This window comes from Physella acuta, unplaced genomic scaffold (assembly GCF_028476545.2).
Source record: "Physella acuta isolate Inbredline_101_S28 unplaced genomic scaffold, ASM2847654v3 ptg000090l, whole genome shotgun sequence".
NCBI lineage: Eukaryota > Metazoa > Mollusca > Gastropoda > Physidae > Physella > Physella acuta.
Window position 1 is genome coordinate 2,017,501 of NW_026731610.1, and position 14,164 is coordinate 2,031,664.

The 14,164-nt window shown below is 36.0% G+C and overlaps 1 protein-coding gene across 1 annotated transcript in view; it reads left to right on the plus strand.

The window, feature by feature from the left end:
- The window catches only part of LOC131928461 (Golgi-associated plant pathogenesis-related protein 1), a 10,745-nt gene extending 4,739 nt beyond the window's left edge, over window positions 1-6,006 (plus strand). The window contains exons 5-6 of the mRNA XM_059284527.1: window positions 2,651-2,728; window positions 5,835-6,006. Of these exons, the coding sequence (XP_059140510.1) occupies window positions 2,651-2,728; window positions 5,835-5,995 (239 nt within the window). The 3' untranslated portion in view covers window positions 5,996-6,006. The remainder of the gene's footprint in view (window positions 1-2,650; window positions 2,729-5,834) is intronic.
- The last annotated feature ends 8,158 nt before the right edge of the window (window positions 6,007-14,164 follow it).

Sequence of the window (14,164 nt, forward strand, 5' to 3'; positions counted from 1 at the left end):
AGATGAAACAGCGTTTATACGTTTCTTCACGTCGGCATATGAAGGGATAATGTTGTCAGCACTATGCCCAGTCGACTTTAATTTTCACAGTTTGATGGACTCATGGAGGTTCAAATGTATAGAACCCGGATTCGAACTCGAGACTTTTGGGTTAGCAGTCTAGCGCTCTACCGCAAGGACACGCTGTCCTTTCATTTCAAATATTTCAGCAATAAAGTGTGTTAATATTCAAAATTATGTGTATTAAAGTGGTGTGAGTATTGTTTTTCAAGTCAAACAGACCCCAACGGGAAGTAGAACAGGGCCTCTCTCCCACGCAATAGGGCTGGTAAGTAGGTCAACAACCAATTCTATAGCTCATGCAGGTTTTATTGAGCCGTAGAACTGGTTGGTGACCTACTTAACAGCCCTATTTGTCAGCTGTAAAGTTTATGACCCATTTTATTCCACCTGAGTTTTACTTCCTGGTGTATTGAGCTTTTCTGATTTTAATATGTGATGGAGATTATATTGTAGCAGGGGGGGGGGGTGTAATCAGGTAAACGTTTGGCTTTATTATTTATAGCAGTGATTAAATAACCGATCACTGAATTCAGTCAATCAAATAATGAATACGACAATTTCTAAATAGATGTACTACTAACCTACAAGAATAAAACTTATGTGTCAGTTAATGTATGCCATAAATGAATACTAAAGCTACAATTTCCAAATCATACAATCAAGAACTAGTAAATTGTAAGATTCAATTAGTGTAATCCATGAATTAGAATATTACCATAATTTCCTAAAAATATTAGAAATAACTACTGAATTGGAAGATTCAATGTGTGTATAAATGTGAATATTACCACTATTCCCTAAATTTATTAGAAATGACTACTAAATTGGAAGATTCAATTCGTGTATAGATAAGAATATTACAACCATTTTCTAATCCTATTATAAATGACTATTAAACCATTTGCTATCTTGAAAAAAGTTGCCTCCCATTTGTAATACCAAGAGCTACAGAACTTAAAGTAACAATGATCTATTTTTTTTTAAATACAATTCAAATGCTGAACATGTGTCAACCCATATTCTGAAGAAAAAAACCATTCCTATTCAGAAACAAAGTAAACAAATCCAAGTCATACTAGGTTCTATTTTTTTTCAAGGCCGAACACATTTGTTTAGTTTGATAAATTTGAACAGTGCGGTTCTTTTTTCTTTTCTTCAAATGTTGGCAACAATGCAAGGTGAACAGACAGTGGTGTGACGTCATACGGAGGACACTTCACGCTCTACTGTATTGTTTAAAATAAAATAAAATTATTGTTTTACTTCGCTCCTAATTGCAATGCTTCACACACTTCAAAATCAAGTATGTTATGCAGCATATTGGTCATTGACTCTGAATTCCGTTTGCTTTTTTTTTTTTGGTTCTCTTCAATGGCCTTTGCCAATCTAAAAAACGAACTACAGGGCAGCTGTTAGATTTTTGAGTTTTCTAACGTAATTGCTGCTGTCCCCAGCTCTCGAGGCTCATCAGGATTCGAACCCTGGACGTTTCGGTTCAGATTCTGAGCATTACTGACTCGACCACGTCGCCCCCTTACAATTCAATGGATATTAAGATTACTGGAATTTAAAATATGTTTATTCTGTAGCGAGCTAATTAAAATATAGAGTTGTTTTTTTTTTAAATAATCGTTTGTATTTTATTTTAATTGTGTTTAATGATACGTTTAAAAAAAAAAGATTTTTTAAAATCACTGTAGAATAAATAAAATATCTTTTCGTTGTGTCCCTTTGAGTTCCAGGGTTGGGTTGCGAAATGTGAGGGTTGGATTGAGGTGGTCGTCCATAAATGACGTCACACTCGTAGGGGGGAGGGGGGTCCTTAATTTTGTGACGGTGTGTGATGAGGGGGAGGGGGAAGGGGTTTCAGATGGTGCGACGTCACACTTTTGCATTATAAAAAAGCAATGTTAGAAAATGAATATTAGACGTTATTTCGCGTTTTAGAAAACTGTTTTAATAAACTGTAATAGGAATCGGTTAAAATACTCTATGTTGATTGAGTTCAGACAAGACTTTAGAAAAATATAGATGTTTTAAAAAAAAATTCAACTGCAAATTTTTTAGGGGGGGGGGTGTAAGCTGAGGTGTGACGTCCTTTTAGGGGGGGGGTCTGGCTTTTTGTGACGATGTGTGACGGAGGGGGGGGGGGGAGGTAAAAATCGTCAAAAAAGCGCGACCTCATTTATGGATGACCCCTGAGGGTTAATTTTCACCAGATGAAGGTTAAATATTAAGAGTAGGTTTGCTAGATCATTTTCGCTGCAATTGTTTTTAGTAACTTAACATCGTGCGGTTATTATTTAGATTTTTATTAATTAAAATAGAAAAAAAAATATTTGGTGTTTTTTTTTTTTTTAAATAATTTTTCTCCTTGTTTTTCTAGAGGAGCTTATTTATCGCAAGAATATCCTTTTGGCATTTTCCCAATACTACAGAATCCTAGGCTTTATAAATTAATATTAGTCATAGCGGGACTAAGTGCATTAGCATAAAAGCCCTCTAACTCTGTCTGTTGATTCCCTTTGAAAGAAAATTTATTTCGTTTTTATGTAACCACAGTTTTTTGTTGTTTCCTTTATTGAAGGGCAACAACTCGTCGATATGTGGTACAGCGAGATCAAGGGAAACAACATCTCACATCCAGACTTTAAAAAGGGAATCGGTGAGTGGGCTTTGTGTTTTGTCACATGGTGACGCTGGGCGGGGATGAGGAGGGGGCTGTCGGGTTTCCGACAGGGTGTGGGTGGCGGAGGTGGGTTGGAATAGATCCTTCATTCAACACATTGACACATGAGTACCTATAAGTGTTTCTTTCAGATTTTTTTCTCCGTTGGCGGGGGAGGGGGATGCAAATTAAATTTCATTGCGGAGAGTGGGGGGGGGGGGGCGGACGTTGGAAAAGTATCTATTTTCTATATAAATTTTGTTTCGTTCGGGGGTTGAGAGCAGTAGACGTTTATCGGGGGGGGGGGGGGAGGATACGTATACGTGTACGTGTACGTGTACGTGTACGTGTACGTGTACGTATACGTGAGTACGTGAGTACGTGAGTACCTATGTACGTGTGTACGTAAGCGTTTGTATTTGCAAGTGTGAGTGCATGTATGTTCCAAGTGTATGCTTAAATTACTCACTCGTAAGTACCAAGTAACAACATAGAATGAAAATTAAACTCTACTGGACATTTTTATCTAGCAGAAAAAAAAGTCATCACAATAAAAGCCTTACAGCAATATTACAGTCTATGAATGCAGTTCGGCAATCCCCTTAGCTCTACTGATCTTTACACGGTGCTGGGTTGTTAAACTCAGCTCTAGCTCAAGCTTAGATTACCAACCATCCCCTCTCTCCCACAGACAATAATATTGTTGGTGCCGGTACAACATATCAGCATTAAACGCCACAACATTCGTCTTTGTTCTATGCGGTGTATCATGGGATTTCCGGCTTTTTTTCCCTTTGAAGGCGGTGGGCCGGAAATGCTATCAAAGCAAATCATAGGGCTGATTGGTTGTTACAAGAGAAATTCAGGCCATTTTATCATCCTCGATACAACGATTATTGATTATCAGTATTGATACGGCAAAGTACTTCATCATTAATGTGAGAAATTCGTTTTTGTAGGCAGTGTATTCAGCACTGTATTATATTTAACTACTGTTTTTTTTTTAAAAAACGCAAAATTGCTTTTATAGTTTGGTTAGATCTAGAACTTGAGTTTAGGATTTGCATAAGAATTTAATCAAAATCTGAATACACCTGAATGAGATTAACAAGGTATATCGGATTATCGCGTCGCAGTCCAGTGATCTTCTGTACCTCACGCCGGTATATGGGATTAAGCTTAAACTGCTTGGGTTAATCTAACACAAAAAGCCACTGTTTACAACGGTATGTCTTTAAAAGCCATATCTATGCATACTTTGTGTGTAACTATTCACAGTTAGAGAAGGATTGAGTGGGCAGAAGGTAGAGAGTACGGCTGTTAAATAGAAGTCTTGAGTTCGTACCCCGGATCTGAGTCCGTAGGTCGTCACTGAGTTCACGCAGCTCTAATCGGTACCTGCCTCACGTTAGGGAAAACAAAGGCAGCTTTAAGTAGTGCTGAGCACACTATCCTTTCATATGCCGTGTCACAGAAACTGATGGACTCTATTAATAAATACTATTATTAAGTGCGGACGTACTTTAATAAAGCTAGACATTAATGTTGGTACCAGAGTAGGATTATCATTTTTGCTGTTCTGAGCGTTGTGCTGCAAAAGCACATAATCTGAGTCGTTAACACAATGTTTCTTCTATTACCATGGGGCGTTCAAAACTTGGCACATTTACAACATAGAACAATTAAAACATGAGACATTCAAAACTTGTGACATTCACAACTAGTGACATTCACAACATGTGATATTTACAACATAAGACACTCACAACATGTGACATTAAAAGCTTTGGACATTCACAACTTGGAACATTCACAACTTGGGACATTCACAACTTGTGACATTCACAACTTGTGATATTTACAACATAAGACACTCACAACATGTGACATTATCAACTTTGGACATTCACAACTTGTGACATTCACAACATAAGACATTCACAACATGTGACATTAACAACTATGGACATTCACAACTTTAGAAATTCACAACTTGAGACATTCACATCCTGGGACATTCACAACTTGTGATATTCACAACTTTGGACATTCACAACTTTGAACATACACAACTTTGAAAATTCACAACTTGAGACATTCACATCATGGGACATTCATAATCCGGGAAGTTCATAATCCAGGATGTTCATAATCCAGTACGTCTATAATCCACATTCCTAATCCAAGACGTCAATAACTAGAGACATGCACAAGTTTACTCCCATTATTAATGTCACTACCACCACAACATCATCTTCGGCATGTATAGCAACCACCACATCACCTTCGGCAAGCAGCCATGTAGTTAGATCTCCGCCTAATCCATTTATTTTAAACCAGTACTGCAAATAGAACGTTGAAGTATTAATGAAATAATCCATACTTTAATCAGGGAATTACTGCGGTCAGTAACTGATTCGATTAATAATTAAACTAATGTAAATACGTTGAGGGCTGAGGCAGTCTCAATCTTCGATCAGTCTATCGACCGTGTGCTAGAGAGATTGACATCGAGATGCTAATATTTTGATTATGAGCTTTTTCTACTCTATTTGGCCAACTTTGATGTTGGCGTCTCGGGTCGGTCGCCCCACCCGCCCTACCCTAAATACGCCTCTGCTACAATTGTGATATTACATGTTCAGATTTTACCGGTAACGAAAGAGATGTGCGTATAGCTGTAACGTGTTTTATCATGTATAATTAAAAGCAGTATCAAAGGTCTTCTAACTTTTCAGAGGCGTAGAAAAGGGGGAGGGTACATATATCCCCGGGCGCCGACCCTAGGGGGCGCCAAAATGGTTTTGAAAAAAAAGCGCATGTTAGCTGCAGTTGTGAATTATAAACATTAAAAAAATATCTGGAAAGGGGGGGGGAATTGAAAGTTTGTCCCCCAGCTCCGGGAGGGATCGCTACGCCTCTGTAACTTGTGCAACCATGCCATTTATTTTTTCAAAGGTGTTTTAATTGTTTACGTATTTAACCATGTCGTTTTTTTAAAAGGTGTTCTAATTGTTTAGCTGTTTAACCATGCCATTTTTGTTAAAGGTGTTCTAATGGTATTCCTGTTTTAACAAATGTCATTTTTCTTCTGACGTCACAGGTCACGTGACCCAGGTCGTCTGGAACGACTGCACCCACGTGGGTTTCGGCCGCTCCACCAAGCCGGGCATGAACGGCATGTACATGTACGTGGCCAACTACAGGCCCGGGGGGAGCTGGTTCGTGGACTTCAACACCCGGCCCCTACCCCAGCGCCGGTAAGCAGGTGAGGGGGGGGGAAGAGAAGTCCCAGGTATCATCAGTGAGGATAAGCTGACGTCTATGACGGAGATATATCGTGTTCTGTGTCGCGGGGTTAGAAAATTGTTGAACGTTATACAGTATAATGTATCAAAGAAACGAGAAATATAACGCATAAGTGATAAGTGAACTAATACATACATGTTATATGTGAACTTGTATATATAAATGATACATATGACAACTGAACTAACACACATATGGGTCAAGTGAACTAACGCATACAGGTAGCAGATGAAATATATTCACACATACGATAAGTGAAATGGAAATTTTGAACTATTTCACATGTCTGACGAAGGATCTACGATACCAATGTGCTATGTGAACAAATAAACATCTGTGATATGTTAATTATTACAATATATTAATAACTCTAGGCAACACAAATGTAGCATGTGAAGTGTTACAGATGTAGCTCGTGACATATCTCAACAAGAGACATACACACTACTTTACACAAATAAAAAGAGTAATACAATGTAACCATGGCATTAACAAGTGTGTGACGTTTTGTGACGTTATGTACAATTTCAATTTTAATCGAACCGGCATAAATGAACCAACATACTCTCAACGAAGTTTTGAAACGGCCACAAAATAAAATTCTTAATACATTGTATTAGGTCTACAGGTTTACATGAGCGTCTTGTCAATGCAGTGCGCGCTTATTGTATGTGAGCAGTTCATTACTTACTACAGTGTACATTCTGAATGTTTCCATAATTGGATATGCTGAGTTGACTTCTTCTTCTTCTTCGTTCTTAATTGAAAATATGGTGGAGGATTTAGACAACAAGTCCAACTTCGTGAACAAACCGGACTGTAATCTCCAGATCAGCAGGTGCCCCATATAATTTTTCCCTGAGTGGGGTGAGCAGGGGCCAGTGTCTGACTCGCGCCTGGCTATACAAAGAACATTCCTGAAGGACGTGCTCCGTATTTTCCGGGGCCTTGCCACAAGGGCATATTTCACCACACCCAACCTTTAGTTGTGTATGCATGTGTCTGAGTTGACAAAAACAATATAGTTACACCCCAAAAAAATGTTTGGGCCTGCGTTATTAATGTGTACACTAGTTACTTCGTTTTGAAGAATTTTTCTTCAATATCTAGTTCTATTTGCAATTGTATTGGTTAATTGTTTGCCATAGTTAAAAAGAAATAATGGCTTGATTATCTACATACTTGTGCATGTAGTAATAATTTAATTGACAAAATTAAGTTTTAATTATCACGATCATTGGGCAGAGTTGCTTGTATTTTTTTCTGTAGCCTATAAACAACACTACTCAATAATAATAAATTAATATAACACAAAAAATTATAATTATAACTTTTTTCAATGCTAAATTTCTAATGTAACATTCAATTTTGTTTATTCAAAATCTCATGCTATTGTTTTTTTTTCTTTTTTTTTTTTGAAAAATTTTGTAACACTCCCATTTTTTATCAAGTCAATTTTTATGAATTAAAAAAACAAGTATACATTGTTTTAAACTTTTCGAAGGTCTTCAAGACTCATTTAAAACCAGTGGGTTTTTTTAAAACATATTTCCTCCCCCCTGGGGGGGGGGGGGGGGGGAGTGGGCGGACTTAAATGTATATTCTTAAAGTAAATATAATCCATTTTTTTTCATTCGAGGGTGAGACCTGAAAGAATTGAAATGAATATTTTTATACACATACGACACATGTAAAATAAGTAAACATTTACTTGTAACTTGAGTTCACATCACTTAGTTCACATTAATGTGATTTTATTTTTACTCACATTAACTGTTACCGTTGTTGTATAGAGAAAACCATTTGCTTTGTGCAACTAGGTGTTAATGTTGATTGTGAAAACGTGTTATGAAAGTATGTTTCAATGTTAGGGAATGGATATTTCGAATAGTAGAGCGTTTGCTTGCTAGCCCGAAGGTCTCGAGTTCGGATCTCGGTTTGGACTTATGACTGTAGGACATCCCTGAGTCCACCCAGCTCTGAATGGTATATGACTTACGTTGTGGAAAGTACAGGCGGCTGGGCATAATGCTGAACACACCATCCCTTCATATGCCGTGGTAAAGAAATATAAGATCTCTACTTCCTTTGCCCAATATGGATCGCTACTTGTTTTATGCCCGCATGTTTTCAAGTTGACTTGTGAAAACTACACGTTTTAACGCAAGCATAATGAAATTACTTAATTTATGCCAACATTATATTATGACTTTTAGCTTAGCTGTGCCATACTCTTCACAGGGAACTCCCTTTGCTAAAAATTTTAAAAAGTGGATTGATAAATATGGTTTCCTTCTAGCATTTGATTGGTACCCAACTCATGTTATGGAAAGTAAAAACGGCTGGTTATAGTGCTGACCACATTATCCCTTCATATGCTGAGGTCAAGAAACACATGAACTCTACTTCATCGGCCCATTGGATTGCTAGGTCTAAAGAAGGAGTCTAAAGATGAATCCACTTTTGTAGCAATTGTGTAGTCTATTCACTTTTATAAGAAATTTTAGTAGATGCTCTAAATGTCAAAAAATTAGATTTAGCGTTGGAAATTTTGGAAGACTTTCAGAGGTTTGATATCATTGTTCGATTAAAAAAAAAAACATGCAGTGATTTTTTGAAGCTATTTTTAGCTCCGTCTGTTTTTGTTTCCTTCAAGTGAATTTTGTCACTGATCACTAAATGAAATAAATATTTCTAAAATAAATCATTGTGTTTTTTTCAATAACTGTAGTGTATTATTAAAAGTGATTTGAACTCAATATCATAATATAACTATACATAGGAAGTTTTACTTTGGTGACTGATAAAGTTACAACAGTTTTAGTTTTAACTTACATTTCAATCTTAGAAACAAAGAAAAATACATATTTTTATTATTGAGTTTATTTTTTTAAAGTGCATCCCACTTTTAATTTCGACATAGTAAACAAAGTTAAAAACTAAAACTAAACATATTGTAAACTATACAATTCAAATACACAAAATTATTGAACAAACTTCAAATTAACCAATGTCTTACTCTTTTGTGTTTTTATCTTTTATAGTTCAAATATGTTAGTTACAATGGATTTTCTACAGGTATAAAATTAATAACTAAATGATGATTAGAAAGTTGAACAACTTAATGAATGGTGGCGAAGTATGCAAAGTTAATAAAATTTAAAACGGATTAAATAAATGTGCTGAACATTATAAAATAAACAATGTCTACGTTTTTGGTGTAAATGAAGTTCATAAAGTGCGTGATTCATTTCATGAACATTTAACATAATCATAATTGAATATATGTGAACAATCGGTGATTCAGATTGAAATATTTGTTCTTAATGTTCACAAATAAAATTTCTCAAAATTAACAATATAAAAAGAATTATTTACATAATATAAATGTACTAAAATAATAAAGATTTATTTAGTACGAATTCATCTTACCTCTAGCATACATTAAGCAAGGAGAATATAATTTATCAACAACAGTGATTGTAAAACAGTAGCGTTGATTCTGATGGGGCATGATTGATGGTTAGATCAACGCTCAAAAACACATTATTTTCTACCGGAACAGTCAAAAACTATATTTATTTTTAAAATATCGACATACGACGTGGATTATTAAATTAAAATAGAGCCAGCAACTTACACGAAACAAACAACTATTTACATTGTGACACCGGCAATCGTCATTCGCCTTTTGTTTTCATATATCGATCTACACATTACATTTTTACATTCACGTGTTTTAGAAATGATAGGAAAGGAAATAATATAAATGAATGTTTGTAAAGTGATATATACAAATGTGAAAGCGTGTAATATAATGTATGTAAATGTACAATGACAGGCTATACATGTTTTAAATATTCGAGTACATACAAACATTAAACTTATAAAAAGTAATATATACGTTATTACAAGCATTATAAGATACATATAATGTACAAAGTACACGAGAGTAAATAATAGCTGAAAGACCCACTGAAAAAAAACCAGCAAATTCAAATTTTAGTAAAATGTAAATATTTAGTTTGAAGTTTTTACTTTTTTCAATTGCACTTTTAAAAAAAGCCCACTATATTTTCATCAGATATAATAAGTTTTCTATTTATTATAACTGAAATAATACTCTATTTAGAAAGTAAATTTACTTATGGGTTTACTATAATTTTAAAAAATCGATATTACTGGTTTTTCCCGTGAATATAGCAGCTATGAACATCGAAATATTTTTCAAACAATTTTATTCATTGTTCCATCAAATAAAAGTTTTATTCAACAAACAACATGTAAGAGTTTTGGCCACAGTAATCCAAATATATACAGTTTCAATACTTTTTGTACAATTGTTTTTATTGTTCTGTCAAATGAGAAAAAAAAACAGCATGTAAGAAATATGTCCAAATGTACAAAGTTTCAATATTTAATGAACACATTTTTTAATGCAGTGTCAAATGAGAGCCATAATTTACACACAAAAAAACATTTAAGAAATCTGGCCACATTAATACAAATGTACAAAGGTTAAAAATGTATGGAACATACTTTTATTGCTATATCAAACGAGAGCCATAATTTACACACCAAAAAAATGTTTAAGAAATCTGGCCACATTAATATAAATGTCCAAAGTTTAAATGTTTAATGAACACATTTGTATTACTATATCAAATAAAAACCTTCATTTTCAAGAAAAAATATGTCAGAAATCTGGCCACATTAAAACAACTGTACACGCCTGCTCCACAGGTGAACTTCCGCATTTTTCTGCTGTCGTTATGATGCAAAACACGTCAGCCTTAGATAGGCTGCACTATTTATGACTACTACTGTTAATGGGGTTCAACCATTTGCAGGTGTAGGCTGCACTTTTTTAGACTACCAATGTTAATGGGGTTCAACCATTTGCTAGTGTATGCTGCACTATTCTTGGCTACCAATGTTAATCAGGTATAACTGAACACAACCGATAGAAGAGGATCAAAGGAAAACCAATGCCCCAACAGAGCGTATCACCACCTAGTGTTAACTGACAGTAAGCTGGAACCGTGATTTGAACAGTCTTAAGCTAACCTTGACATGGTCTCATCCACGCCTATGTCCTGTTGATAAACTGCTCATGTCACAACTTTCCAAGCAAGTATTCCTGTTGATAATCAGTTCTTACCACAACATGAATATTGTTTTTCAGACATTCTGGCATGAACTTCCAAGACGTACTTTTTCTCTTTTCATCTTTTTGGCATGACCTTTAATGATAACGCCCTTGATACTAGCAGAGAAATATTGTTCCAGGTTTGTATTTTATTTCTCTAAACTGTTGTATCAGGTGGAATAATGTCCTTCATTAGCCTAATCCTCTCATGATATTGCAACTCTTTTGTCATATTCCTGTTCCTGTTTGCGTATCATTAAACAGCATCCTGTCATGTCGTATACGCAATAATATGACAGTCATACGTTGTTTCTTAAAGTCCACCAAAAACACAATTTCCAAAATAACAAACGGAAATGCTTTAGATAAAGTGAAAAATATATAAACAAAGCGAATCATAAACAATATTTGTTACCTTCAAAGAATATTTACAAAACCACAACAAAGATAATATCGGAAACAAACATTCTGTATAATTATTGTACATTTCAATGTAAATAGACTATTATACAACATCGTTATTTAAAACTGCAGCTAAATCTTATCATTCAGTCCAGCAGTTTAAAAACAGTTTTCATTCTTTCGATATAGGGTCTCCTTCAAAACTGTTTTAGAACGCTTGTTGAAAGAAATAATAAAGAAGATACAACACGTCCTTTGTCAACTTTGAAATATTCCCATGGAAGATAGTGATATAGTTGACTATTTTGTAGCAAACAATTTTTGCTACGATAAACTGACCGTTCTCTTAATATTGTGTTGAATATTAAGTTATATTCAATAATTAGACCGCTATATCTTCAATGAGATAAGATAAGACAGGAAGTTACGTCACCACTCAAGTGTTTCTTACAGGTTCAAGGTCATAGTCTTCTGGCTGAATAGCTGTAACGTGTTCGTCATTGAAGGATTGTCTTTTGACGTCACAGCAGGTATTTTTTTTATACCTGCATCAAATTGTGTACGGGAAATTGTATTCCTATATATCAGCCTCATAATTTGGAGGGAAATAGTATTCATGTGTATCTTCCTCATATTGTGAAGAGAAATCGTGTTTCCTCTACATCTGCCTCACATTTTGGCGGGGAATATCTTTCCACCAGCAGACGATATCAGACTTCTGGACCAACCACAATGTATTTCCGGTCATGTGACCATCATTTGTTTTCCAACGTAACTACACCAATACATTATTTAGTAGTTGTATTTTTCTATTTGTTACCAAACGACTTGGTACTTTTGGTTCAAATTTGCTTAAAACATCACACTAAGTACTAGCTTTAAAGGAAGTTAGAGGTATCGCAGCCACTCAAAGTAGTCGAGGTGCTCATAGATCCAGTCCATGTAGTTGGGTAGGCGGGTGAAGACATTGGGGAAGTTGGTGGCCGAGCAGTTGTTGATCAGCCACGACATGACCCCGGCCACGTAGAAACGACCCTGGTTCTCACACATCAGTGGACCCCCGGAGTCGCCCTGGGGGTGGTAGCAAAAAAAATGGAGGGTGAATATAAAAACAAAACTATGGAAAACCAACACGGAATATTTAAGGTTGAAAGAAATAGGTATAGAGATGAACACACTTTTCCTTTATATACCGAGGTCACAGAAACTCTACTTCATTGACCGCCAATTTGAGAAAGGTAAATAGCGCATGCGTCACCACACTATGTACCAATTAGAAATAACATAGTAGGCCCTGTGTTACTACGACATCCGTAAGGATCTTCGTTTCACTAATTACCACTGGGCCGTGTGTCACCGCACGCCCTAAAGTAACTTTATCTCACCAATTACCACACTACCTTTACCATCACCAGCTGGCAATGTGTCACAATACACTCTAAACCACTTTTGTCATACCAATCACCAATTACCATATTCACCACAAAAACAAGGCATGTGTCACCAAAGTCCATAAAAATCACTTTTGTCTCACCAACGACCACACCACATATGCTCCTCACATATCAGGCGACAATGTCACCACTCACCCTAAAACAACTTTTGTCTCACCAATTACCGCACTACTTTTACCACAAGCAGCTCGTTATGTATCACCACAGTCCATTAAAAAAACTTTTGTCTCACCAATGACCACACTACATTTACCACTCACATAGCAGGCGCCGATGTCACCATATACCCTAAAACCACCCTTCTCTCACCAATTACCACACTACATTTACCACTCACATAGCAGGCGCCGATGTCACCATATACCCTAAAACCACCCTTCTCTCACCAATTACCACACTACATTTACCACTCACATAGCAGGCGCCGATGTCACCATATACCCTAAAACCACCCTTCTCTCACCAATTACCACACTACATTTACCACTCACATAGCAGGCGCCGATGTCACCATATACCCTAAAACCACCTTCGTCTCACCAATTACCACACTACAGTTACCACTCACATAGCAGGCGCCGATATCACCATCTCCGAGACAGACTTGTGAGTCGAGGACATCTATACCGACACGCCCCCACATGGCCTTACAGTCCGGGTTCGAAACCACGTCAAGCGGTACTTCGTTCATCATGTTCTCAGTGCCGCCAGTATCTGTGAACACAAGAGGGTTCAAAGGTTACACCACATGTCTCCAAAAGCATCAATACTACCTCCCCCTCCCTTCAGTATTGACTCAAGGTAAGAAAAAAAAATGTGCATATTGTTGAGAATGTCATTTTATTTGCTTTCACGTCAAATAAAATAAACCGGGAGTGATCTCCCCTAAACTTTCTCGAATATTTTTATATGAAACAACAGGGGATGGCAACTCGGGATATAGACATGATTTTTAATCCATTTTAAACCTATATTTCTGATCTTTAAATAGGTAGAAAACAATGAGTGATATTAAAAATGGTAACACAATTATTCGGGTAGAAATTACTCTGTCCAAAGTATACAGTATCGCATATTATAATCGTTGATAAGAAAATTATGGGTAGGTAACATATTTAT